This window comes from Drosophila subobscura, chromosome O (genome assembly GCF_008121235.1).
Source record: "Drosophila subobscura isolate 14011-0131.10 chromosome O, UCBerk_Dsub_1.0, whole genome shotgun sequence".
Lineage (NCBI taxonomy): Eukaryota > Metazoa > Arthropoda > Insecta > Diptera > Drosophilidae > Drosophila > Drosophila subobscura.
Window position 1 is genome coordinate 24396742 of NC_048533.1, and position 27955 is coordinate 24424696.

General features: G+C 46.1%; 1 protein-coding gene and 1 long non-coding RNA gene across 5 annotated transcripts; one reads left to right on the forward strand and one right to left on the reverse strand.

Moving 5' to 3' along the window:
• Positions 1–565: 565 nt before the first annotated feature.
• Positions 566–27924, reverse strand: LOC117896207 (zinc finger protein 1). Of its 2 annotated transcripts, none has more exons than XM_034804337.1 (5): positions 27441–27924; positions 17618–17781; positions 16759–17544; positions 5702–6322; positions 566–3586 (listed from the first exon to the last, which is right to left on the reverse strand). In XM_034804337.1, the coding sequence occupies exons 1-5, from the start codon at positions 27538–27540 to the stop codon at positions 3266–3268; spliced, it is 1992 nt and encodes a 663-aa protein (XP_034660228.1). In that variant the 5' UTR covers positions 27541–27924; the 3' UTR covers positions 566–3265. The 2 variants fall into 2 exon arrangements, with proteins under 2 accessions (XP_034660228.1, XP_034660227.1); XM_034804336.1 differs by having other exon boundaries at positions 3519–4038; positions 4114–6322; positions 27441–27922.
• Positions 6352–9951, forward strand: LOC117896208. Of its 3 annotated transcripts, none has more exons than XR_004649012.1 (6): positions 6352–7073; positions 8398–8859; positions 8974–9072; positions 9157–9286; positions 9344–9485; positions 9541–9951. It is a non-coding gene; the product is annotated as an uncharacterized LOC117896208 (long non-coding RNA). The 3 variants fall into 3 exon arrangements; XR_004649013.1 differs by having other exon boundaries at positions 9157–9282; XR_004649014.1 differs by having other exon boundaries at positions 8403–8859.
• Positions 27925–27955: the final 31 nt, after the last annotated feature.

Consider the following 27955-nt stretch of genomic DNA (forward strand, 5'->3'; position numbering starts at 1 on the left):
TTGAAGGGGAAAATACAAACCAACTCTGTGTGTGCCTTGGCCAATTAGTTTACTAAAACAAATTAATAAATGGAAAACAAATTTATAAAAAAAACTGTTATCTGTGCAAGTGTATTTTTTCTAGAGGCTATATGGGAGATGTTTCAGAAATCTGAGGCTACATGAAGGCTTCTTTTGGGGGTTATTATTATTATTACACGATGGAGGAGTCTCTAAGAGCTAATTGGAATCGTGTTTAGATATGAAACCGGCAGAACTTCTATCTATATTCCATTAATAGAAACATTTAGATATCATCTCCGATATACTTACATTCTCTGATACATCTCGTCTGTTTCAGTGATCAGATCTGAGTGACATATGATCAACGGCTTCTATCATTTTGATATTCTTGGAGAATACTTAAACTGATTCAGCATTTCCAAAACCATACTTCAATCCCATTCCATTTAATGTTGCCCCGAAAATAAGAAATCTTTTGTTTTAAATTTAATAATTTCATTTTTTTTTTTTTGGTGTTTATTATTTTCACATTGTAAATTTAATAATTATAATAATTGTTTTGTTTTTTTGTAAATTTATCAAGACAAAAAGGTTTTATTCATTTATATGAATGCATGTTTTTTATCCATTGAATCATTGAATCGTTCGTTTTTGTTTGCTTACTTTGATTAAAATACATTTATGCGTAATATTTGAAATATAAGTTATCTGAATCGTTATCTCTCTCTCTCTCTCTCTCTATCTCTTTCAACTCTCTTTTAGTGTATTCTTTTGGGTGTTTCTTTTAGCGGGTGTTCTCTGTAGAGCAATTAAAAAATGAACATTTGATGCTTAGGCTTGGCTTTCGCTTAATTTAGTGATCGCTCTATTGTTGAACATAAAAATAAAACAAATAATACATTCGACTGCTTTCTGCTCCGTATATATCCTACACATACATATACATATATATATATATACTATATCTGTGGCTTATTTACATAAAGAGTGTGTGTGTGTTTGAGGGTGAAACAACTTTAACAGAGAGTGTTATTTGGGGATAGTTGGGGGAGTAGAAAACAAGGTAGTAGTTTGGAACATATAGGTATATAGTAAAAACGATGCAAGGCTCTCAATCCTTTCCATTAAGTGTTTATCCTTTATCCTTTAAATAACTAACAATCGTGTGTGTTTTGTGTATCTCATATAAGGCCCTAGAGTGCAAATATCCGTCGACTCCCATCACAAACCACAAAATATTTGCGCTTAAAAGTAAGTTTCTTTTTCGTTTCTTTAGTTTAAATTTTTAAGTTAACATTTTGTTCTTGTTAAGGGTGCGGGAGTAAGGGGAAGTTGGGGGGCTTTAACTAGGCTAAGTATTTATTGGTAGTAATAGTAATTATTGTTAAATTTATGCTAAAACTTTTGCGGGCTCTTCTTTCATTTCCGAAATCTGCGCTTTGTTGTGGGTTTTGTTTTTTGGATTCTCTAGCTTTGTGTTTTGGCGAAATAATTTACAAAAAATATATGTATATACACATATATATATATCCTTCGATCCTGCCACCGATCGATCCTTCAGTTAAAATACAAATATATAAAAATTAATTAAGTATTAAATGCATTTTTTTGTGAGTTCTTCTTGTTCTCTTTTTTTTTTTTTTTTTGGGGAGGTCTGTGGAAAAGCAAGAAAATCCTTGGACAAAGAAAATGTTCGTTGTTTGGGAAACCTTTTTTGTGTACATATTTGTGTTGGATTACGTAATTATAGAATTAAAGTTTTGCTGAGGCGCAGGCTGAGGTGGAAAACGATTAGAATTGAAGTTGAAATTTGAGCTAGAATCGAAAGCATTATCTTTTACATTATATAAATTTATTGTCATGGCAAACACTTTTTTATGGTTAATCTTATTTTGGTTTTTCTTGGAATTTTCCTACTACTTTTCTGCGAGACTTTTCCAAAGGTTTGTTTTTGGTTTTTTTTCTTTTCCATTTTTACATGCTAAACTTTTTAAATGTTTTAATTGTTAAATAATCTTTAATAAGGCCAAATTAAGTTTTTGTTTTCGTTTAACTTTAGTTGTAGGTTTAGGTTTAGGTTCGTATATATATTAAATATTAGTTGTGGTTTAGTTTAGAGTTAGCTTTAGTTTTAGTTGTAGTTTTAGTGGGGTGTTCTTTAGCAGCAGCCCGGCAGAAGGCCTAAATGCATGAGGCGACCCATGAGGGAGGCCCCATCGAGCGTGGGAGCCTCGCCTCTGGCCGAATGGAATGATCTAGTAGGTGTGTTCTCTCTCCGTCTCTCTCTCTGTATCGATGATTCGAGCGGGGGTGGTGGCGGGTTAGAAGCGTAGTTCGAGAGGATTATAATAGGGGGTGGTATGCCTTAAGTAGAAGAGCTTGAAACGCGCTACAAGCGGTGGGTTTTCCATCTGAAGAGGGGAGGGTTCTTAGGGTCTTTAATACAGTTTTCACGCTGGGGGTAATACTTTTGAGTCCTCGGGGGTATTGTCTGTGGTTCATAAACTGTTTGTTTGGTCCGGAAGTTTTCTGTGTTTTTTTTTTTGAGGAATTGAATGCAAATGGTAGGTAACCCATCCTGGCTCGAACGCTTAAACATAAACGATATAAACCGATGTAAAAACTATAAGAAATAAACATTTATTCCATCAAGGAGTGTGAACTAAAGTACTTCTGAGTATTCGCAGCACTTGGTACTGGGGAAACTATACATAAATCTAGTATACAAAAATATAGATACACTCTATGCATATATGTATATGAAATGGGGCAGGGAGTTCGGATTGGGGATGGGGTTGGGCCACTGGCCAAAAACTGGCCAGAACTTAGGCGGTAAACTAAAAACAAAATGATGTTCAACTAAGCAAATACTAAAAACAAAATGGATGCAACATTGTAAAAATAATAATAAATTCGCTCCAACGAAAGGTTTCTCCTCCTCCTGCTCCTCTTCGATCCGATCAAGCTCTCTCCTTTCCTCCAATTTCCTTCTTCTCGTTTATATTGCTATAAAAAATATCTCATCTATCGCTCTGTCTCTGTCTAGGGTGCACTCTATCTCCTTCTACGTGTTCCTGCACATTTTTGAGATTTCTGTTTCATTTCGGTTTTTTGTTTCTGTTTTTCTTAAGTACAGCATGTAAGTGCACTGTTAACGACCACTGTTATCGTTTACATTTAGCGGTTATTGTAGGTTACAGCCGGGACACACACCCGTCGCCACTACCGTTTCGCGGCTAGCAAAGACACGCACCACGCGTGCCTAGTGTAGCAACATTTTGGCATTGAAGAAATCAAAGGCGCCGTGGGACGGAACGCCCGAGGGCGGCGTTGGTGGTGCAGCAAACCTCACATTTCCCGCCCCCGATGTTGGGGCTGGTGGCGGCGGCGGTGGTAGCAGGCCGGCATGGTGAAAGAACTGCGGTGGCGGCTGTCCAAAGCCTGAGCCAGAAAGCAGAGGTGGTGGCGGTGCCGTGGGACGCTGTTGCTGCTGCTGTTGTTGTTGATTGGATGGCGGTGGCAGCATCACGCCAGCACCAGGCACGGACGGTGGCCAGGACAGACGCTGATGCTGTTGCTGCTGTTGGTGCATCCTCTGCTGTTGCTGCTGGAAGGCGGCCATGGCCGCCAGTGGATGCTGGTGCTGGTGCGGATGTGGGTGCTGATGTGGGTGCTGATGTGGATGCTGGTGCGGATGTGGATGCGGCGGGTAAGTGCTGCTGCTGGCCTGGGAACGGGCGGCGGCTGACTGGCCGCGACCACGGCGACCGCTGGGCGCCGGTGGCCCCGTTCCCGAGGCGGCTGCTGAGGCGCAGGTGGGCGGCACTGAGGTGTCGCTTACCTATTCCCTGTATGGCTTGCAGTAGGAGTAGCGGTGGTTCATGTGCTGGCTGTAGCTTCCCGAATGCGAGAAGCGCTTCAGGCACTTGGAGCACTGAAAGGGCTTCTCCCCGCTATGCAGACGCTTGTGCTCCGTCAGGTGATGCTTGTGCTTGAAGGCCTTCGGGCAGTCCATGCACTGGTAGGGTCGTTGACCTACAGAAAGAGAGAGAGGAGGAAAAGGTTAGTCAAGGGTTCAGTTGGCAATCTCTCTAGGGGGGGAATACTCACCGGAATGCTCGTACTTGTGCCTCGCCAGGGAGCTCTGCTTGGCAAACGCCTTATCGCACTGGTCGCAGACGAATGGCAGATCCGGATCCCCGGCATGCCCGTGGGTTTCGGCCTTGCCACGGCGCGGCTTGGGCGGCATCAGACCGTTGCCAAAGTCGTCCTCGTGGGAGATGCGGGAGTCATCGTCGCGCCAGGAGCGCTTCTCGGAGCCGCCCGGGCTGAGGCTGGTGCCACGGAAGTCGGGCATCTTAATACTGTTCATCAGGGGATTGGGGGCGTACTCGCCGCCAGGGCGCATCTGGAAGAGCGCCTCCATGGGCAGTCGCTGCATTGGCAGCATGTACTGGAGTCCAGGAAAGGCCTGGCCGCCCCGCGGCGTCGAGCAGTGCTGGGCGGGCGTGGCCTCGTGCTGGCTGGGCGGCGATGGAGGCGGTCCGCCGAAGGGCCAGAGCGCTGCCGCTGCGGCGGCTGCAGCTGCAGAGGATTGCTGCAGTGAGGCGCCCGAAGAGGGCGACAGCGAGGCTGGCGACATGGAGGCCGAACTGGAGAACTTGCGGCTCAGGTTGATGGCCTCCTGGAAGTCGGCAGGTGCTGGCTGTCCGGCAGCCTGTTGCTGTGGCAATCCGTACACGGCGGAGTGGTCGCTCTTGGGCGTCAGGGAGTCGCGCTTCACGGACAGATCCAGGGGCTGATCCTCGGTTGTGGGACGGCTGGAAACGGGAGTGGTGGGCACTTCATTGGCGGCTGGGGCTGCCGTGTGGACACTCGCATAGCTCTGCATCTTCCGCTCGCGTGAGCGATTGTTCTGGAACCAAACTTGGACCACGCGTGGATCCAGCTGGAGGCGGGCGGCAATCATTCGGAACTCGTCGCGACTCGGCCGCGCATTGAGGGCGTAGTGCTGCTTCAGCTGCTGCTGCTGCTCCTCGTTAATGGCCGTGCGGACGCGCACCTTGCGTTCGTTGCTGTCTGGACGCTGCTCCGTGTCGTTGTCGTTCTCGCGCTCCTCCTCCTCGTCGTCATCCTCGCTGGCAGAGGGCAGCCCAAAGGATGCCTGCTGCTGCTGCTGGAGTTGTTCATGCTGCTGCTGTTGGTGTTGCTGTAGCTGTTGGTGCTGCTGCTGTTGCTGCTGCTGGTGGTAGTGCTGCTCCAGCTCCTCCTTGATCAGGCCGCAGAGAACCTTCTCGTGCTGCACCAGCTCTGTGTGGTGGTTGAACTGCTTGTCGCAGCGGCTGCATCGCAGCTCCACGGGTGTGTTCCTGGGTGAAGAGGCAGTTGCTTCAGGTTGAGCCGATTCCATGGGCTGATCCTCCTCCAGGGAACGAGGCTCCTCCTGCTCCTGCTTGAAGGACTTGGGCGACTGCGGGGCACTCTCCGGGAGTGGGGTGGGCTCTCGGCTGGGCTCCTGCTTGATGGGAGTCGTGGCCATGGCAACAACCGGTTCAATCTCCTCTGGCATTGTTTGTGGGCTCGCCTGTGGCACCAATCGCTCCTTGGCCTCAGCCTCATCAATGTCCATGACCAGCTTGGGCTCCTCCGGCGTCGCAGGCTCTTCGTGCTGCTCCTGCTCCTCGCGTTCCTCGCGCTGCTGCTGTTGTTGTTGCTGCTGTTGTCCGGCAGCCGTCAGCTCCAGGAGCCGCTGTATGCTGTAGGGGTGGACGCGGGGGTCCAGGGCCGCTGCCATGAAGGGATTGGGGAAGGCCAGCAGGGCAGCATTCATGTAGTTGGGGTAGAACGGTGGAGGAGCTCCATTCGCGGCAGCTGCCTGCGCTTGCGCCTCGCCGGCAAAGTAGATCATGGGATTGGGCAGCGGAGGCAGGGACTGCTGATCGGACATCTTTCCGGCACCATTTTTGGGGCCCTGCAGGTCCGTGGGCGAGCGCCGTGGCCCGGAGCCAGGACTCTTCTCCAGGCGCTTGAGCAGCGCCCGATTGTTGTTCAGCTTCAGGCCCATGCTGATGCACTTCTTGGAGGTCATGTGGGAGGAAAAGCTGCCGGAGTGCGAGAAGCGCTTGCCACAGTTGTCACAGCCGAAGGGCTTCTCGCCGGAATGGATGCGCACATGCTCCTTCAGGTGGTGCTTGAATTTGAACGCCTTGTCGCACTCCTTGCACTTGAATTTGCGTAGCAGCGCCGACTCATCGTGGCTGATCATGTGCCGTTGCAGGCGGTAGACATTCGCGAAGGCTTTGTGGCAGATTCGGCAAGTCTGCAAAACGCAAAAGATAGAGGGAGATGGTTATAGTGTGTGCTATTGCTATCCAAACATGTTTAGACATGTCCAAAGAGAGTGTCCAAAAGTAGTTACTCTCTTTTAGTTCCAAGATAGATTGTTACATTGTCAAATATTGCTATTACGAATATTCGCTTGCATAAATCTAGCTTTGCATAAAAACCATTTCTTGCCTGTTCCCCCGCATGTGTAACCCTTTTGAAAACGTTCTTGGTGGTCATCTCTTGTTGTTGCGTTGACGCCGGCATAAAAGCAGCAGCAACCGCTGTCATTTTTGTTTTGTTTCTACTCTATTTCGAGGCCACATGCACACGCACACACATGCAAAACGAAGACGCAGAGAGCGAAAGAGAAACGAACACCAAGGCACAGGTAATAAAAACTGTTTAAAACAACAAATGTATTTATTTGCTTGAAATTTAACGGCTTTCTAATTTGTTTCAAGGCAAAGCAGAGACGCAAACACACAAATCAGAAATCAAAAGCAGCCACAGCAGCACCCGCGCGTCTGCTTGCGGCATGAGTCGTAAATGCGATATTTTGTGATATTTTTTGACCCGCGAAAGACTATAAAACCGGGAAATAATGCAAAAAAAAAACAACTTCAATCAAACAGAACAGAAATTCATGCACGCACAGCGCGAAACGAGACCGAAATGAGACCCGGGAACGAGGACAACAGCAGAAAACAGTGCGCACCGCTGATCGTCAGAGGGCGAAGGTGGAGGTAAGGTGGAGTAACAACAAGAGCAACACAAGCGAAAGGTGGATAAGAAATAAACTACGAAAATACCCCACGCGACTGTGTGAGAGCGAGAGAGCTAGATAAGTACCGCAAGACAGCAAGCTGCGCTCAGCTGCTGCTGCTGGTGCTGCTGCAGAGTATGAAAGAGGAAAGAGTGGAAAAAGGGAATAAATACGCGACAAAGAAAACATTAACAAAAGTGTGTGGAAATAAACAAAAGCGAGATCAAATCAAATCAAATGAAAATGTTTCAACAGCTGATGCAAATCAAATGCATTTTGTTTGTGCTTTGCGTTTGATTTGTTTGGCTACAAATTGAACTCGTCAAAAATGCAGCCGCGTTGCATCTGCCTTCCATCTCCCGCCCAAAGGTGGAGCCTAACGAAACATTGTGTGTGTGAGAGGGAAAGTGGAGCCGCCACATAGTGCAGGGGTTGGGTGGCGCATCCTCCTCCACTTAGCTGCTGCGTTGAAAGATTTGCGGCACTTTGCGGACATATGGCAACACGTGTCGTTCTCCCGCTTCTACTCTCGGATCGTGTGCGTGTGTTTTGTTTACCGTTAAGGCAATGAACTTTCCCATCCATCCATTGCTGGAAAATGCTGCTCACCTTTGCTGCTTTTCAATATTTTGCCCCATTAAAATATTTATTATATTGTTGCTAAGTTCATGACATTGTCGATCGCACAGACACACACACGCAGAGTCCATATTATTCAGCCGCTGACTGTGCACAGGCCTGGCCTTTGTCTTTGCAAATACAATTTCGGACTTTGGCTCGACGCGGGGTTACTCAGAACCCAGGGCTTTGGCATGAATTTCAATTAACGGGCCTTGCGGCCAACCTATTAGTCATAATCATCAATTTACACTCGAGATGAGATCAGAATGCCCCTCTTCGGTGGGGTGGGTCCAACAGCCATCCAAAAACTATCCCCACCTAATTAGTTTGTACATTAACGTGACACTGTGTTTATTTGTTCAGCAAGTGGAAAAAAATAATACATTTATACGCCCATAAAGCGTGCATAGGCTGTGGCGGTGCGGGGCCCTGGGGCCTAATTTGTGTTTGTGCTGTGTGTTAAAAAACAACGGAAAACGGTTTTTCCCTCAATGGGATTTTTCATTTGAGTGAAATGTGAGCGGCGCCGGCTGTGCAGGAGGTTGGGAGGGCGTGCCTGTGCTGCGCTAATACTAAATGGCCGGAAAAGCAACACAAATTTCCGTTTCCTTTGTTATTTTACCTGATTTTCATTCATTTTAGTGTTCTCTTTGACTGATTTTTGACGTCACACTTTCTTTCAGTGCAGAGCGAGTGCCACCATTCATTTATCATTTGTCTTCAGGTAACGAAGCAAAGAGTGTAAGGAGAGTCAAAAAACCAGCATGGCTACCTGTTGCACTCACACACTCGCATACCGAAACCCGTTATCTTCGAAGTCACGCTATCTGCCTCTCGCTCTGGCCCACTCACTGAGCGGCTTAATCAGGTTGTCGCCGCACACACCGCACCGCAGCGCACACCGCAATCGTTTATTTGTGATACGCCTACCTACGAACGCAGAGCAGCGCAGCGAGTACCTCCAGAGCGGGCATTAAACCGCAGATCCACACACAATGGAAGCGCTTTGTTGTCGCTTCGTCGTCGTTATCAATTAAATGTAACGCAAAGCAAAGTGAAATGAAAATGAAAATGGCAGCCCAGCCGTACAGCCGTACTACTACGCCTACAGTGGATGCCATGTGGATGTGAACACGTTACAAAAGGTAAGCCGCACTCTCGGAGTGGTGCTCCATTTTGTGGATGCGTCAGCCGGTTTGGATTCTTCTTATGTGCTTTATTGTTTGTATTATATTGTTATATTTGTGATGGACTGACAGCGGAAATGCCAATTGAAGCTACCTTTAACAATGCCCCCACGAAGATGCCCAGGGGTCCCAGGGGTTGACTGACTGACTGCCGCATGACTCAAGTGCACGGTTAGTGTTTTAGGGGAGAGCTAAAGCACTTGAGCTAAAGTTGGAAAATTGATTGATTCCACTAAGCATTCCCATCCATTTCAGTGGGAAGCGCATGGTTAAGCAATTACGCGGGATCGCCACTCGAGTGGCTGGGCACAAGGTACAGTCTGACCCCCCCGGTGGCCTTAGCTTCGATAAGCAGGCGCACACGTGCGTTCATCTACATGTGTGTGTATGTATAGTGTTGTCTCGCTCTCTCCTCCGCCTAATTAATGGAATCTCATTTCAGATGGAAAAGTATCTCGGAGCACCTTCCACGAATTTTCGGGGTATTTGAATGCTGCTGATAAGAAACGGGATCTCAATCGATCAGAGCGCGTGTGTACCGAGCGTAAACAACTTGTTAGGGGATCAGGGCCGGAATGCGATGGGTTTGCGGATTAGCAATGTTGGTAAACAAAATCTAACGCTTCTCTATCGTTGCAGAAAGACGTTCTACGTACACTGATCAAATCAGGTGACACACAGAGAAAGGTTCATTGCTTCAGCGGGATACGGATTTTGCTTATCATCACTCCTACCCACCCGTTTCTTATCAGCCTGAACGTGAGGTCCGTGTGAAATCAGCGAAATCTGAAAGCGGAAGAAGCTATCAACTGCCATAGTCCCGCCTCGGACCACACATTAGATCGCTTCAAAGCGCCCATCAACTTAAACGACTCTGGCATGGATCCGTCTGCGCGGGTCCAGCGCGGGTCCAACGGCTGCCCGGGCGGGCACGCCTGGTTAATTGCAGGCGACAAGCCTTTGGCTATAATTATAACGCAACGTAGGTGGGCGTGTGGTCTAGAGCACTGAGGTCCTCCCCCCGCCTCACCAATAGACAAATCAAATGAAAGAGCACCAGCAACCCCCTCCCAATCCCCAAACGCACAGAAACACAGACCAACCATGGATATACATACATAGATAATGTCTTGACAGAGCGACAGAGAGCTAATTTGTGAACGTATCTCACGATTATTCGGTGAAAATGCTTTATGCAGTGAGTGACATGGGAATTTGGCCATAATAGCGCACATAATTGGCTGTAAAAGATGATCGACCAAAGGGAGATCACTCTGGGCTTTAAAAGTGACAACCCCAGAACATTGTTGACAAAATGCTCGTACCCACCGATGTCAGGGGGGAAAGAATGCTGTGCGTTTCAAAAATATAAGATCTCTGGCACCACCATAAGATTTACTGAAAGGAACTTTTGAGTTTTTACTGAGACGATCGATTGCTTTCTAGAGCTAATTTCGCCAAGCAAATAACCGATTTCATAGCTTAATATTTTCATTTAGAATTCCTCCAGCCTCCTTAACTCTATGAAACGTACTGTATATAGCTATATACACATGTAGATATAATGTTGTACAAATCTGATAGATATAGAAACGCACCTGTCGCCTGACGAAATGCGTAAACAAAAATAACAACAAGCGACAAGCTCAAAGTTTTTTTTTTCTGCCTCTGGTTCTGCCACTGCTTATGTTTTTGTTTTATTCTATTTTATTTTGTTTTGAGGTCAACGAAGCAGCGAGAGAAAACGAAAAAAAAACATTATTAACGACGCCACAAAGAAATGTTTAGCGCAAAAAGATGAAACGAAGGAGAGGACGAAACGAACGAACATTATGATGTCGGAACGGACATCTAACTGCTTTATAGCGAAACGCGACCCAATTTCTGGCTTATCGCCTGCCTCTGACTACTGCTGGCAGCTGTGCGAATGAAATACGACTAACAAAATGGAACAAAATTGGATGCGACCGAACCGAACCGAGATTACGCGTAGGAGCTACTACTACACGGAATGAATGAATTTCCACTTGAGCCATTGACGTACTACCTTGCGACAGAGCAAGATAAAGAGAGGGCGAGAGAGAGAGATAGAAACCCGAACTAATTGTAGTACCTCGAGGAATCAGAGATCAATCATCTCTCTCGTGGGGTTATCGGAACGCACCGAAACCTCTCCGGTGGCAGCCAGAGTCTGACTTGAGGCTGGGTTAATTCGTGTATTTATTTATTACGTATTTGGCACAGCGAACAGCGAAAGTTCATTAACTTTCGTGTCAGGCCGGGAAGAAGAGGAGGAGGATCTTCTTTGGGAGATGCTTTCTTCTTCTCTGTTCGGTTCTGTTCTGCGGCTGTCTTTGGACCCTGAGAAGCACATTCATTCCGGCCATTGGGGAATGGAATGAAATGGAAAGAAATTGATTAACACGAGGAGCATTAACAGGGAAATACTTTTAGCCATTGCTGCGGTTTCATCTTTATGGCCCACACTGCCGCATTTCTCAATATTTTATGGCCCAGAGAGAGAAAGAACTTTCACTGGGGGATTTAATATTATTATTTCACCATAAATCATCTGTAAATTTAACTGTTGAAACCAAAATCTGTGTTTCAGCCAGCGACAAATCAAATTTAATTGTTTATAAATAAAACGTTTTTCTTTGAATGATGCGAGTGTGGGGGGATCGGATCGCTGTTCGGTTCTGGTTCGGTTCTCCACAATTTTCTCTCAAGAGACAACGGGAGAAAAGACCTGGCGAAATTAGTTGCGTATTAGGAAAACATAAATTAGGCGGCGCCGCTGAATAAATTAAATTTATCACTTTTGATAAAAGCCCACTGAGAGATGAGAGATTGAGAGACGGCGCGACTGAGAAATGTGGGTCGAGGGAAATTAGGGAAACGTGTCGTGGAAAAATTATGATTTTCCTCTTTCTTTTGCCAGCCAACAGCTGCGACAATCAATTTCACAGCAAATATTTTCCACTCAAAAGTGGGGAAAAGTGCACGAAATGGATTTGTTTTCTTTCAAGGGAAATACCTGTTCAATGTCAAAATACTTTCGTGTTTCGAGTGTTAATCTACTGCTAGGACTGTAATCTGTTTCAACCTGAATCGTTAATGTTATCACTTTTAAATGGAATTCACTTTTAATCAGAACTGGAATAAAATGTGTTTATTTTCAGCAGAAAGTGCAAATTTTAATTTGAATTCCTTGAACCAAAGACAACTCTGAGCTGCTTTTAAACAAACCGTTTTAAAGAGTGGGGAAATCATCTACCATTGGGACAATCTTGCACTGCAACCAATCTCTTCTCACAATCAACATGGCGACTGCCCAATGAAATGTCAAGTGCTCTGCTCCGCTCACTCTCTCACTCTCTCTCCAGCGATATTGCATGTACTTCTCGGCTTCCTCCAGCAATCCCCCAAGACATCACATTTCTCATTAAACATATCAAGTAACAACCGCACAATAAACGTCACGAGTGAAAAAACCCACGGGACCGGCGGACTGGCATCTCCAGCGCTGAGAGAACTGAACTGGGGTCTAGGGAAATGTCTGTGGAATTTCCATGTGAAACGAAACGAACGCCACATAATTTATGGCCCTCACGGTGAAAGTTGATATAAATCTCAGGAGTAACTTAAAATTCATCCACAGGAGAACGCAGAGGAAAAAAACAAAGAACTCACAGAGAGAGCGTCTTGGAGCAGGGTTGGGTTTTGACATGTGTGCGGCACTGGCACTACGTGTATAAGGAATTTGCAGGTGTATCCCATAGGAAGTGGAAGAAACAGGAACTCCCAATGATGATGATGATGATGTGCGGAGAGAGCGAATGGTAATGTAAATTACCTCCTGACAGAAGGAATAGTTGAATGACTTCTTCCCCTCCTAAAACGAAAACTCTCTTCTTTTTTAGGGTGTCCTTGAATCTCAAGTGGAAATGGATGCATTACCAAACGGAGAGCATCAATTATCTGCTCTAATTATAATTATGTGAAATGTATTCCGAGGCAAAAGGCAATCCATTTGTAACTTCAGTTTACAGCCACAGCCACAGCTACAGCCACGTTGCATGGGAAAGTTGTTTAATTTGTTTGCTTTAATTGCGAATAATTTTTAAACTTTTAACTGCGAGTCCCCATCGTGTGTGAACCCTTGACCTTACCAGTGTCCGCAGAAATACATAAAAATACATTTAAAAGCGGTTCGCTGGAAGGATGGCTGCTGGGGGTTGCTTGCCAGAGGAGGAGGGACTTGAATAAATTGCTATTAATTTTTCACTCGCTGTTCGTCAAGCGGCGGCGCCGAGACGGCGACTGCCACAGAGCGAGACAGAGAGAGAGAGTGAGCGAGAGATATATAGAGAGTCCGAGTTCGTGTCCTGTATCCCTGCGATGGGCCAGCACTCGCACCTAAAGTGCATATAATTTTTCAATTTGAATTGTCCACGCCCCAGACCCCACGGGTTGCCTGGCCCTCAGTTTGTGGTGATGGCCAGAAAGGTGGCAACAACCCACCAAATGAATTGTGGCCAAAAAGTTGCAACTGTTTGCACGTCCCCGTCCCCGTCGCCGCCCATCGCCACTATATGGGCGTGTCTGCAGTTAAGCAAATATTTAATTGCTGCACTTTTTCTGTTGAAAGTTTGCCAGGCCACCTCCAGCCCCGTTCTCGGTCGCTGGTTTTTTGAGCCATAATTTATGGGCTGCCATTTGCTCTCCTGTCAGATCTACTGCCTCCTGCCTGGCTTCTGGCTTCTGGCTCCCTGCCCTTCTGTCTCTCTCCGCTCCGTTAATGATGTTGACCTTAACAACAAATGTTAAATGTTGCATCAACAATGTTGGCTCTCAATGAGAATCGGGCGTCCCACATGGCCCACACATCCTGTCAACGCCTGCGGTCAGTACGGAGCCATTTTTAATGCCTTTTCAATAAAAGAAGAATTAACGGATAGGCTTTGGAGCATGAAAGCGATAGATACCCTGGAAGATGCATATTTTCTGTGTTTGTTATAGGATATGGACATCCGATTTTGGTTGTGTTTGTGGCTGCTCGTATCAGATCAGATTTCTGTCATTACTCTTATACTTAGGGCTCCAAAACTCCAACAAGACATAAAATATCTCCTCCTCTGCTTTGCCACTAATCAGCATACCCTTTAATGCCAGGGTATAATTATCGGGATGCCACTTTGTTGCCTACTTTTGTGAGTTTCGGGCGTGATTTCCATAATGAGCAATCTGTTTTTATTCCCCAACTCCCTTTTCATCCGACTATTATTGGTATTATTGTTATTTCTTGCACTGTGCGCTCTCTGTTCTGCTTTTTGTTTGCCGCATAATTAATTGTTTTCACACATAATAATTTAATACGGCGAACACGTGTAAAGCCAATGGCCAACAATATTAAATAAATGCAATGTGCCACATCAATTATAATTGGTTTGTTCGGCTCCTGGAGTGTGTGAGGCAGCCACTGGGGCCAGGCGGCACTGTAGTTTGCCATGTGTCAAATGCGTTGTTGCCATTTTGGCCTCTTTCGCATGTGTTTAAATGTTTAAATGTCATTAACAAAGCCGTAAATTATATGCAACCCGCTAAAGAGCGGAGCAAAGATGGATGGATGCAACCTACAGCAGTGATGTTGCAAGCTGGAAAGAGTTGCAACTCATAAACGTGCCTCATACCATCATCAGATGAGTGGACCGTACTTTATTAGCTTTTTCTCTCTCTCTCTCTCTCGTGTGTGGCATTCAACGGGGTGCTTAGGTAAATATTAATAACGGACAGTAAGTACAGGACAGGAGTCAGCACAGTGTTTACACGTGAAGAGTAGTCGCAGAGAAAACCCGAGTACAGTTCCCTCGAAGCACTAACCACTGTAGTCGCACCAGTCACAAAAAAATGAAAACAAAAACAAAAAACCCAAGCCTCATATCATATCACTTCGTTGCTTTTTTTTTGGGTCTCGGCCCAAAATTGACTTTTGTAGCCGGGGAGGCAAACTTTTTCATTTCGCTCCTCTGTTTCTTCCATCCATCCATCCCATGGATGCCATGGATCTCTATATGCGTGTATATGGAAGGTAAAAGAAGGCGAAAAAACAGCAGAAACAACAACAAACTAGCCATATGAATTTATGACCAGAACTTGGGAGGAGTTTCTCGGAGGATGGGCGATGCGATATGTGAGGGGAGGATGGGGATGGAGCATGTAGCGATAAAGAGGATGGAAGATGGAACGAGCTCGAGTGTGGGGATGTGGAATGCAACAAAATTATAATTTATGTGGCTTTAATAGCCCTTGGGCTCGGTTCGGTGCGGGGTTTGTAGGCTGTTCACCGACTCGACTCGACTCGACTCCAAGGTGAACCTGTTTCTCCCCTGCCTGTCCCGCTCCCACTCTCCCTCTACTCCTTATCGTGTGTGAAGGCGAGTCGCAGTTTTGTTTTTTACTGTTCTTCAGAGTATGATGTGAAAGATGGCGTCGAAGACGTCGACGACGTTGAAGTAGAAGGACAGGGAACAAAAAAAGAAACACAAACTTATGACTGGAAAGGGGAGGTGTGAGCGGTGTGTGAGTGTTTGTTATCAGGTCTACGGCCTGTAGCAACATTTATTTTAATGCCTTATCACAATGGCAGACCAGACTGTGGTCTAGGCCTAGCACAGAAACAACAACTGCACAATTGGGAGTTACGGTGAGAGAGAGAGAGAGACAGAGCACACCGTACAAAGTCAGATATAACGGGTCACTCACTCGCACACACTCTGACTTCATGGCCTCTCTCTGTCTCTCCAGTTCTCAGTGTATCCCCCCAACCTCTGACTCTGTGTGTGTCGCGTCATCGTCATCGTTCCATGGCCATTGGGGAATTTACGTTTTTACTATTTTCTCCCCTTCTCCGCAGTGTTCGCGTGTTCTGGGTTACTGGTAAACGCCTACGTTTTATTTTTATGTATGTTTCGCTCTCTCTCTCTCTCTCTCTGTCTCTCTCTGCCTCTGCTGTTCTTTATCATAGTTTATTATGGCCGTTGTGTTGTGTTCTTTTTTCTGCCTTTTACTGATAACAAACACAAAAAAAGTCGGTCTTTAATTCCCGCAAACCCCTCGAGTGCAGGGAAAAACCTCAAGTACGATAAGTAATAATTATTTCTTAAATACGAAATAACGGAACCGTAGAGGTTCTTTAACTTTTTTCTTGTACGATTACACACGAGTATGGGACAAGATTTCCCCCCTTTATCTGGTCAGTAATTATTCCCCACATACAGAGTACTGTTTTATGTTTTGATTTGTCAACAGGAAACGTGGGCGAGAATCGTACCCACATGCATATGGGCATAAGGTTTACTCGATTCTGATTCCGTATGCGACTCTGTACTTGGCACCGTTGCCCGTTGTCCCGTTATCGTTTGCTCATTTCCCGTTAACCAAGAACAAAGCCCACGCATTGTATTCAACGTGATCTCCCTCTGTGTGTGTGTGCGCTCAAAGATCAAGCGGGGCCAGAGCCCTGGACCTCTTCTGTGGTCTGATTACGGGACACATGAGTAACGATCCACGAACTTTAACACGTAAGCACAGTATGTGCAGGCAGCGGAGATTGATGAGGAGTGGAAGCGTAGGGAGGTGGAGATAGTGTTGCTTATCAATTTCCAAGAAAAAATCTTTATAGTTCTTGCTTTAGTCATCGGCTTGTGCGAGAGGGGACAAGCGCTGAGGGAAACACTATTATAATGGATTTAAACTTTAAATTTTAAAGTGATCCTGACTCGAATATTTATCCAATTATAGTGAAATTTTGTAGATTTAAAGATAAATCCTCCCTTTAAATTCGAAGAGACTCACCTGAGAGACATTTTGTGCCGTGGGCTGGCCCCCGGTGGGCGAGTGGAGCAGCTCGTGCTGCTCCAGCTGCTCGCGACTGCTGAAGGCGGCGGTGCATTGCATGCAGGGGTAGGCGCCGCTCAGGTCGCCCGTGGTGGAGCCCGGACTGGAGGTGGATCGTGGGGCACTCAGATCCAGATCGTAGGCGGAATTGCTGCCCACGCTGCTGTTGCTCCCCGGTAGCTGTGGCGGCAGCAGCTGCTGCATGGCCATCTGCTGCTGCTGCTGCTGCGACTGTTGCTGTTGCTGGAGGAGGTGCTGATGCTGCTGCTGGTGGTGCTGTTGCTGCTGCTGGTGGTGGTGCGACTGCTGCTGGTGATGGTGACTGTTGGGCGAACTGGCGGAGGAGCTGACGGAGCGTGCCGATTGCATGGCCAAAGCGGCGGCAGCCATGAACTGAGCGTGCAGGTGGGGAGGCAGCTGAGGCGGTGCTCCGTGGGAGAGGTGGGCAAAGAGATCTGCGGCGGGACCCCCCGATCCGGGCGAGCACATGGGTGAGAGCTTACTGCTGTTGCTGCTGTTGTTGTTGTTGTTGTGGTTCTTGGCCAGATCGCTGTTGTTGTTGTTGCTTGGGTTGGCATGGGTGTTGTTGGTGTTGGCAGGGGACTTGGCATAGCGGCTGCCACTCAGATTGCTCTGCTCATCCTCGGCATCGCTCTCCGGCTGCACAGCGCCGCTGGAGCCGCGACTCGCCTCGAAGTTCAGCTTGTCGTGCGGATGCTCGCTGGCAATGTGCTCGCTGAGGGACTGCAACGGGAGGGAGGAATTGCAATATAGAGGGGGAACTCTATGAGAAAGGGAAGTGGATGTGCAGACTTACCTGAAACTCGGTGAAGCGTTTGTGGCACTGCGTGCACTTGACCAGGAAATCATCAACGGAAACACCTGGCTGTGCGTGCTGCTCCTGGCTGCCAACGCCGGAGCCATTGCTGGGCTTGCTGTGCGGTGCCTGGTGGTGGTGCAGACTGGAAGCCAAAGAGGGAACTGCAACGAGAACATAACAGAAGAGAAGAGAACAAATTAACTGTCAGTTCGTTTAACAAAATGAAACGCAAAAACCAGAGTGAGTGCCAAAGAGTTTGAAACCAAACAAAGAGCAGCCACAGATATTGGCAGAGACGAGGAGCGGCGGAGGATCCCCCAAGGGCCCTGGGGATCAACTTAATTTCGTGGCAAATCAACTTCTTCAGGCCCCTCCCTCTCATTCCTTTCCTTCCACGCAATGGCTGGATGGATGGTTCCACGTAAGGCGATGATCTCATGGCGATGCCAATCAGCCAGAGAAACAACCAAAGAAAAGAAAACACAGCAAGAAGAACGAGCAAAGGAGAAGTACGAGAGAAGTAACGGAGAAGAGAAGGAGAAGCAACGCACACAAACGCACTTGAGAAGAGCCGAAGATCCAAGAAAAAGACGAAGAAAAAAGACGGCAGAGCAGAGCAGAAGCAGAGCAGCAGAGCAGCAGCAACAGAAGAGTTGCTTTAATCAGTTTATGAAACGCGTTCAAGCATGTCCAAGGGGGTAGACAGAGAAAGAGATGGAGGCAGATACACACACGGAGTGAGTAAGAGAGAGCCCAGATCGTGAGAAAGAGTCGGCGCATACACAGAGAGAAAGAAAGAGTGAGTGTGGAACGGATCGGATCGGATCACAAGAAGCAGATTGCTTTGTTCCAGCAATGGTTGCCGAGGGTCACTCAATGGCTTGTTTGTCTCTCTCTCGCTCTGCCCCTTTCTCTTTCTCAACTTTGTATCTGAAAGATTGCCAAGAAGGTAGCTGAACGTATCCCCACACCACAGCAGAGACTCCTCCGCAAAATGGAGTTTCTGCCGCTCTGTTTCGCTGTTTGTAGCTCGACAGAGCAGCGTCTTTGTTCGCATTTGAACGCTACCTTAATTTAAGCCAATTAACTGCTGCGAGGGGAGAGGGGGAAGGCATTCGCAGAGTGGGGGACAGGGACAGGAGAAACAACAGACCCTCTCTTATGGGGGCAGGCGGGCTGGTAAATTAATGAAGTCTCCCCACTCTCCTCACCGCAGTCCATACTCCATGGAGTGGTACCTTTCACTATGTGCATCTGTGTATCTGCAACTGCTGCATGTGTATCTGCGCATCTGAGGGATGGCAATCAAGCGTCAGATATCAAAAAGTTCATTGCACGTTTTCACTTTTTATTGTAGTTGCAAAGGGAAGGGAATGTTAATTGATTTCGATACAGTTTGATTGCAAAGGAAAGATGCGGGTTTCGATCGGTCTTACTACTCGTAAGTGATGGAAAGAAATCAGGCAAATAGATGCAGGAAGAAGATCAAGAGTGTGTGGAAAATAATGAAGATAATGATGGTACAGAGTCAGAGGATGTCAAATCATTGATCAACTCTGAACAAGATCATACATAGATTGAACATTCAGTATTAATATTTCTTTAGAAAAGTGATCAAAAGAAACCATTAAAATATCACAGATTGATGATGGAAATAAATATTAGCCAGTGGATCACAGATTATAGTTGCAGCACAGACACTTTCCATATTTAGGACACAAGTTCTTCCACCCACCTTTCCTGTCCATTCCTTTTATTTGTTGTTGCCACTTAAGAACCCATTAAATGCAATCAAAGGGAACAGCTGACAGTGGGACAAGACATTAAAAGTCATCCATCAAAGAACCAGAGAGAGAGAGAGAGAGAGAGAGAGAGAGAGAGAGAGAGAGAGATAATTTCTACATTTTCCAGTGGTCCAGCGCAGCCACTCGCCAGAGTTAATAATTTTAATTCGAAATTTATTCCCTTCCTTCTGCCTAATGACATTTTTATTAAAAGCTGTAAAAATGCGAGAGGGACGCTGCTCACACACACTTTTTTTTAATGGCCCTACAGTCAGTTTCATCAACATAATGCTCTATCGGTTGCAGAGGAGTGGGGCAGGGAACGGGGGGACGACAGTGCGCGTCAACAAGTGTGTCACCCGCTCATTTAGCTCAATCAATTTTTGTCATAACCAACACGACGCGAAATCGGAATTATTAACGCAATCGCAGCCCCAAAAGGCGGCGGGGAGGAGGAGTAGGAGATGGGCGGTGGCGGATCCATAAACAATTTGGTTTTTACACTTTTTCTCATCTGCAATTTCCACCGCTCGCTTTCCTCACTCGCCGCTTTTCCAACGTAAGCGGTACCCAGATATCGAGATCGAGATATTGAAAGTGTCCCGCAAATTAATTTCAATTTATGCTCCCCCTGATTTCTCTTCCCCTCTTCCCCTCCCGAAATCAACCCACCGAAATGAAGGAATTTTTCGTGTCTTTTCTGTGTGTTTCTTTGGGAACTGAGCATTTTTGAATGGTTTGTTTATTTCGGTTTCGACTTTCGGTTTTTGCTTTCCGAGGCTGTACCTCTGCTGCCTTCTCCTCGACCGACTTCTCCTCCTGTGTCTTTCAACTATTTTGCGCTTAACGCGAACCAATTGAAGTTGATTGATAGTGCAGAACAGAACAGAACAGAACAGAGAGAAACATAGCGAAAGACTGAGAGAAAAAGAGTGGAGAAGTGGAAGATGAATTGCTCAAAGAGAATTGCTTGAAATGTGCCAAAGTCATAGGCAATATTAATCTAAAGAAAGTAAGAGCCACCCTACAGAGCAGGTACATATGTACATAAAGAATAGCCCTAAAAAATCACAAATAAGATAAAGAAAGATGGCTGTAGTAGAATGAAAATGGTTGTATGAAATATGGAAGAAAAACTCCAAAATATGAAAAGGAATTGCAAAAATCCAGGTAAATATTGATACGTAAAGATAGAACCAGATCATCTGCTCTAAAGTTTAGCTTTCTCAAACAAATTTCCTTATTCTAAGGATCTGTAAAGGAAATACTGTCTTTCCCTTTGGGGTAATTTCTATCATTTTAAAATAGTAAAACCAAAACCAAAACAAACCGAAAAACTAAAATGTTTTGGACTTTGGGTAGGAGGCGAGTTTTATTTCATTTTGTAGGACATTATCTTTCAGACGATATAATTTATGTGGGGCCACACGTTTGCCAAAAAGCAATCAAAAGCTGGCAGGGCTTTCATCAGAGTGAAATCCGCTGGAACGGTGTCAAGTGTTTGTTGTAGTTTTATTTGTATCTGTATCTTTGCCTGTGGCTGCTGCTGTTTCTTCTGCTGCTGCTGCTGTTGTTGTTGGTTCACCTGTGCGGCATTCAACACGCGCACACAGAAATAGCCACAGAGGGGCTGGGAGGTGGTTGGTGGGGGAGGATATGTGGCAGATGGGGTAAATATTATAAATAATACGTAGATGGGATGGCGGCATAAATCAATGGGAAAATATCCCAGCCGAATGTTTGGTTTGCTTTGCTGAAAGATACATTTGTATCTATCTATCTGCACACACAGCATAGAAGGCATCACTAGAGATGGGCCTCTGCGATCTGTATCTGTGGCACCCACTAATTTTATGTGCCTTTTTTATAGCCAACTTTTATTAGCCAGACATATTTCGACTAAGCCCGGCTAATGCAAATTTATTTATTTCTGCCTTTCTGTTGCTTTTGCCTTTGCCTTTGCCTCTCCCCCTGCCTCTGCTGTTGCTTTTGCCATGAAAATGTGAGACCATTTTCCACACATTTAATTTATACCTGTGCCAGACATTTCGCCCCTTGATTTTCTTCAGAGAGAATTCTTGTGACAGTGGGGCACCCAAAGTGTTTTTTAATATTTCAATGACAGCCGATTGTCAAACAGAACGACAGACGAAACGGAAATTCAAACCGTTGACACTTTTCCCCCCCCATGCCATCAGGTGAGGTACGGGTGCGGATGTCTAATTGTTTAGGAGAAATTGCTGACGCAGTTGCAGACAAATGGAGGACAGGTGGCGCCTCCCTGGGTGGCAGGCGGCAGCGGCAGCGGCAGGTGCGGTTGCAGGCGGCCCCCCTGCCCGTCGTCGATGGTGCGGCTGATGATGATGATATTTAACGCAAATAAACATAAATTTTAGCACTTAATTATAAACAGACCCGATCCGAACGCTTCTCTGCACTCATTTGCAGTCAATGAACGTTGTTTTAGCATATTTATGAAATAAATTCCGCCACTGCAAATGCGATTGAAATGAATTGGAATCGGAATGGATAGCGAGTGCGAAAAGCACACTACTTAGCTAATTGCCAGTTGAAAAATGACACTATCAGACGCGAATCGAGTACCATTCCACACCCCCTGCTACAGTTCTCATCCTGCTGCTGTTGTGTTGTATTAATTATTCACACATTTTTGTAAGGGGAAACCTGTGGGAAGGTCTACGCAGTTTCGATTGGCTCTCCTACTCGAAGTACCTTCTAGGAATGGGAGAGCTTCCAGGAATGGAGTACCTTATCGGCATAGATATAGGAGCTGCCGGTGCTTTGTGTAAGCAAACACCTGTGGGAAGTCACAATTTGTTTATGCCAGGGTGGAGTTTCGAGTAATCGATAAATGATCGTTGTCTCTCTGCAAATACTTTATCGATTGCTAACCTTCCACAAACCCTTCCTCCTCCTCCTCCATTGTCTCCATTGTGGCCTTCTCAAGTGGCACTCGAAGAGAGCGAGCACATGAGCGGCATATGGCACATGGCCGGGCAGGGCAGACCAGTCCCATAATCGGTCTCTAAATTTGGAATTGGCTGCTCTACCTAGAGAGGTATCTCTCCACTTTGGTGGCACCTTTGGCCCTGGTCTCTGCCCCGCTCCGCTCCGCTGCGCTCTCCCTTCCATTCATACGAATGGGCACAAAGGTGCTTCCAATGCCCCTCAAGTGGCAGAGGCAAAGGTGCAGTGGCTGTGGCAGGCAGTCGGGGCCTGCAGACTGCGGCTCCTATAAATAGAGATTGTCGGGGCATCCTATCGGGAGGAGATGGCAGGCAGAAAGGGAGAGAGCGAGCGAATGAGAGTTTCTACTCTTGTTTTGCCCTTTACTTTTATTTATTTGTACAGCCAGGGCGATGCTGCATGCTGCATGATGCACGTTGCACGTTGCAGCGTTGCACGTTGCACCGTTGCTGCTTGCAGGCAGCCACGTTTATTTTATTTGTAGCACATTTTGCTTTGCTGAGTGTGAAATTTTAATAGCCAAGCGAGCCGTGTCCGTGTTCGTGTCCCTGCCACACGAGAGACTGAAGCTCTGCGCATCTCCTGCCGCGCCAATCCCTCGGCTGACACATATGGTCTGTGTGGCAGGACAGCGACAGGGGCACACCAGGGGCAGGGATAGCATTGTGCATATGGCATATGTGCCCCAGGTCCGCCTATTTCTGTGATTTACCTTGAAAAAATATGCAGAAATGCGTGTGATGTCGGGTGTGGGCGTTCTACGGCCTGAAATTGGAGTTGCATTTGAAATTGCTTGAGACTTGAGGCGTGAGGCATGAGGCATGAGGCATCAGGCACCGCGATGCGTTGGCACACACAGAAAGCAATTAGAGAAATATGCCACAGACGGGCAGGGGGCACAGTTGGGGCCGAGGCACGGTACTCTAAGGTGTAGAAATACTTCAGTGGAAGTCACAGAACTGTAGAAAAGTGAGCGAATATTTAGTGCAGATACATTTTCAGTGCAAGATACTTTGTCAGAGGCATTTGCGAGCATCTTTCAAGTGTCTGCCCATCAAAGAATACTTCGAAAATGTATAAAACATCGATATAAATGTAAAAGATACTTTTTCTGAGAGAGTATCTTTGAGATACTTTTCGCAGAAGCACTTCCACTTCTATACAAATATTAAAGAAAACTTCAGTTGCATTAAATGTGTTTTTAGATACAGAAAGATACTTTTTTTAATGGAGTATCTTTAAGATACATTTTGTGGAACTGTTTTTAGAATGTTACATGTAAAATGTGAAACTTTAATTTGCATTTAATATGTTTTAAGGATATTTTATAAACATTTTACAAATATTTCGTCTCGTTTTTTAGGAAATTTAAATTTTTCTTTACTAAAAGTATCTTTATGCAATAATTCTGCATGAATAATTATGCTCACATTTCAAACACCGTAACGTAAAAAGTCTCTCAATTAAAGCGAAATATGTGTACACATAACCAAAGTTCAGCTTAACTTGGCTAATTGATATTCACTTCGGCCTCGATTCATATCTATCTATCCACATAAAGAGAGTAAGAGAAAGAGGTTGGAAAAAGCGAATCCTCCATGCAATTGAAACTTTTTCTGCCACTGCCGCTGCCGCTGCCGTTACTCTTTCCCTTTGTGCTCTGCAGTGCCGTGCGCCACAATAGAGTCGAACCGTTGACTATTTTTTGTTTATTTAAAACTTTTAACAATTATTGTGCAATTGTGCGAAATTTATTGCAATTGAACGGCAATCAGAAGGGAAGAGTGCCGCCCCCCACACTCCTTTGTAACCCTTTGGCAGGCAGTGCCGCCTCCTGTTGCCCGTTAACCAAAATCGTTTACATGTTAAATTGTGCCTGCCACATGCCCCATCCTTCAGAGTACTCGTACCGCTGCTGCTGCAGCTGCTCCTCCTTTATTTTTTTGGTAGCTGCAATTTTGCCTGCCCTTTGGCAACACCTTTTTTTCCAGAGAGGAGTTGGCTTTGCCAGGAGGACGGGAGGAGGTGGATCCTTTGTTTGCGCCCCCCGATTTTTTGGCACTTTTTTTTTTGGGAGCTACAGAACCAGAACCAGAACCAGGAATTGTTGTCTCGTGGTGCGGCGGAGCATTAAATAAATAAGAAAAAATATGCACAAAAATTGCAAAAGGCAGGAAAAGGCTTCAGGAGAGAGTAGGCGGGGGGAGTGGGTGCTGGATGGAAAGACTGGATTCCGTGCAATTTTCCCTTTACAACTGTTTCAAAGTTATCTTTGTTTCAATTGTGTGCACAAGCGGCAGGCAAAGGGAGCAGCAGCAGCACCAGCAGCAGCGGCAGCAGAACAAAAAATATTGGCAAACAATTTACTTTGGGGCTTCTACAAAATGTGAAATAAAAGTAAAATGTGGCAAATAATTTGCCCAAAGCTGCGGCAGGTTGAACACTGGAGAGAAGCTGGAGAGAGGGACAGCGGGCTTACAGGATATCAAAGAGGACTTTCCCCTCATTGATTTATAGTCTTCTTTTTTTCGTGCTGTTTATTTGTTTGCCTTTTGTGGAGGAGCCTGGTGCAGCAGCAATTGCAATTTAAAGCACAGGAATACAAGAAATGCTTCTCTGGCTGAATGCTCCGTGAAAGTATCTCTAAGGTAGACACACGCCTGTGTTGATAGAGGCTTTGATTAATCATTTTTGCATGCCATTTGCCAGATAGTTTTTGGCCTGAAGTTTGTCCTGAGTCGTGCAGGCTGAGGCTGAGGATGAGGAATTATATAAATGGCAGCACCGACAGCACCAGCATATAAAACTGACATCCACTGACAGCGCACCCTCCACAATGATTAATTAGAATTGTATCTGCGTAGCCGCATCCTTTGGGGATGGACAGGGACTCTTCACTAATCAAAAGATGCAGCGCGTCAGATAAGTGTTTCATTTCAGAGGGCCCCCCAACAAAAGTTCGATCTGCCGTGCAGAGTATCTTCCCTGCCCGAATATTAGATAACTTTTTGTTTGTTGTGTTTTTTGGGGGCGTTTCTTAGGTGATAACTAGGCGGGTAGACGGGCAGCGACAAGCGACAGGTTTGGCGATGCTCGCTCGATGGCCAAATGCCTTTGATTTATGGACTTTTGGAGCAATTTCGAAATGCGACAAAACACACGCCCCATGCGCCAGGCAGTTGAAGCAGCGAAAATTAGTACAAGAAACATTCTTTCCACACAGCCAGATAGATAGATAGATAGATAGATACTACTTCTTTGGGAACAGAAATCTCAGTGTATCTGGCGATTAATATCCATCGCGGTCGCAGCTGCCCAGCGCCATCAAACGGAAACACAACAACCGGAAAAGTGTACCGTGTCTATGGCACTGTGGCTCGGGCTCCCTGGCTATAGATACATTTGTACACTGTAGCTGTACACGTAGTATGTGGGCCAACCTGTGCCACAGCCACCGACACCGACAGCGCCGTCTGCTGATCGATTAGCAGCGCTATCTGCTATCTGCTATCTGTTGTGCCTCGTGTTCGAGGGCTTTTAGAGATCCACCCACTGCTCACGGCTGGCCCACGGTGGCTGCCTACTTAAATAGCCATAAATTATAATTTATAGTTTTTTGTCTAAGAAGATGTGGTTCTCCCCCTCTTACACTCTCCCTCCCTATTTTGTGTGTGTGTGTGTGTGTGTTTGTGGAACATGTGCAATTAATCCGTATCTTTAGGTGGCTTATCAATTGTCAAACCGAAACAGAACCGAAGCTATCGCCGTATTAAAAGTAGCTCTGTGGGCGTTGACAATCTCCCAAAGTTGCGCCATCCATAGCTGCATTTTCCCCACACACTGCCCGATTTCCCGCTAAGAGTTTTCAATTAATTTCTAGTTTCTTCACACCTTCTCTTAATGGGTTTCCCTCTGGCTGCTCTCTCTTTTTCTGGTGTGCTAATGATGATGATGAGCTCTGATCACTGACAGTTTTATGCTTTGTTTGGACACACACACAAACACACATCTGTTTCATCTTTTGTATCTTTTCAATGGCAACCAATATGGCCAGGAAGAACAGGTTTTATTTGTTGGCCAGCAAAGTAAAGTCAGGTTCTACCTGTTCGCCTGCGCATGCCTCAAACTCAAACCCTGTGCCCGACTGCCTGCCTCGAGTGGTGGTTGAGGTGTGTTGCCATTGCCATTGCCGTTGCAGGTGGTAGGCGCCTCCTACTTGTGGTCGCTTTTTAGGGGATGTACCTGTACCTGTGCAATGTGTCTGTGGCATGTGGCATGGCATGATGTGGGTGGAGATTGCCGTCAAGTCAAGGCAGTCGTGAGCAGTCGTAAACAGTGTGGTTGGCGTTTGCCAACAAATCAAATTGAAATGTGCCTGCAATTGGCTGTGTGATGTCTCCTCTCTTATTCCCCCGCTCTCGCTCTCTGTCTATCTCGGGGACAAATCCCTCGCACTGCCACGTATTTTATGCTGCTGATCAAGCGAAACCTTCAGCAGAAGGGAACCCTCAACCCACACACTCCATGGAAAATACTCTCGCAGCGTAGGAGGTAATCCGATGCCTTGCCATGATCCTTAGTCTGTCGTTTTTTTCTTGCTACTCTCAAACTTCTTCTCCATCTTCTTCATTGTTTTTCTGTTTCTTTTTATGGTTTCCCCCCGCTTTTGGTGAAGGTAAAGAGACCACACAGGAGGTTGGTCCGCTCTGTGCCGTTGCCTAAGATGGCGACTCGGCTGCTTTGGTTTGGATCGTTTGAAAACTGCTAAGCTTTGCATTTGGGAACACGCTTTGGCGCGCAAATCTTGAATGAATCGAGAAAGCAAACACACACAGATACAACACACACTCGAACACACACACAGAGAAAAGTTCAATTGCATCTTTGGAGGCTGATAATGACAAAACAAATTTTGTAGCTGTCTGTCTCTGATTCGAACTCTGATTTGAATGATGAGTGTGCCAGTAGCAGCCCAGGGAGTGGATGACTCATACGAATCGCTTGCTGCTGGAGGATCAGATCGTTGGATCGGGACCTGATACACTTACACTGCATTGTGAAGGCTGTGGACGATGGCATGCTCTGCTGTATGATGCTGTTATCCTCTTGGCCAAAACGTGTAGACGACGGCGCCAGGCAGGACAACATCTGGAATGCTTTTTTGCTGTGATTCGTTATTGTTTTGGGGGGTTTACGCTTCCGCTGAAGTTCTCCTTTCTATTTATTTGGATTTGTGGGGGGGAAATTGCTTTTGGATCACTTGGGTGAGTAGCACACACGTGTTGTAGCGGCCATTTGGGATGGATGGTTTGGATGGCCCTTGGTTTATCTCTTAGATATTATTTCTCTTGGATTATTCACTTTGATTTTCTATAACTTGTACGCCTGCGGTGCGAACGCGCTGCGCGTATTATTTAATTACGAATTTTTGTGAGTTGGATTTGGGTGTTCGGTTTTTGTGTGTTTTGTGTGTGTGTTTTTTTCGCTAGGGGGAGCAGCGCGCGTGTTGCCGACGCGACGTCTGAATGAATTCTGACTTTCTGTTTGGTTTCGACCATAGCAT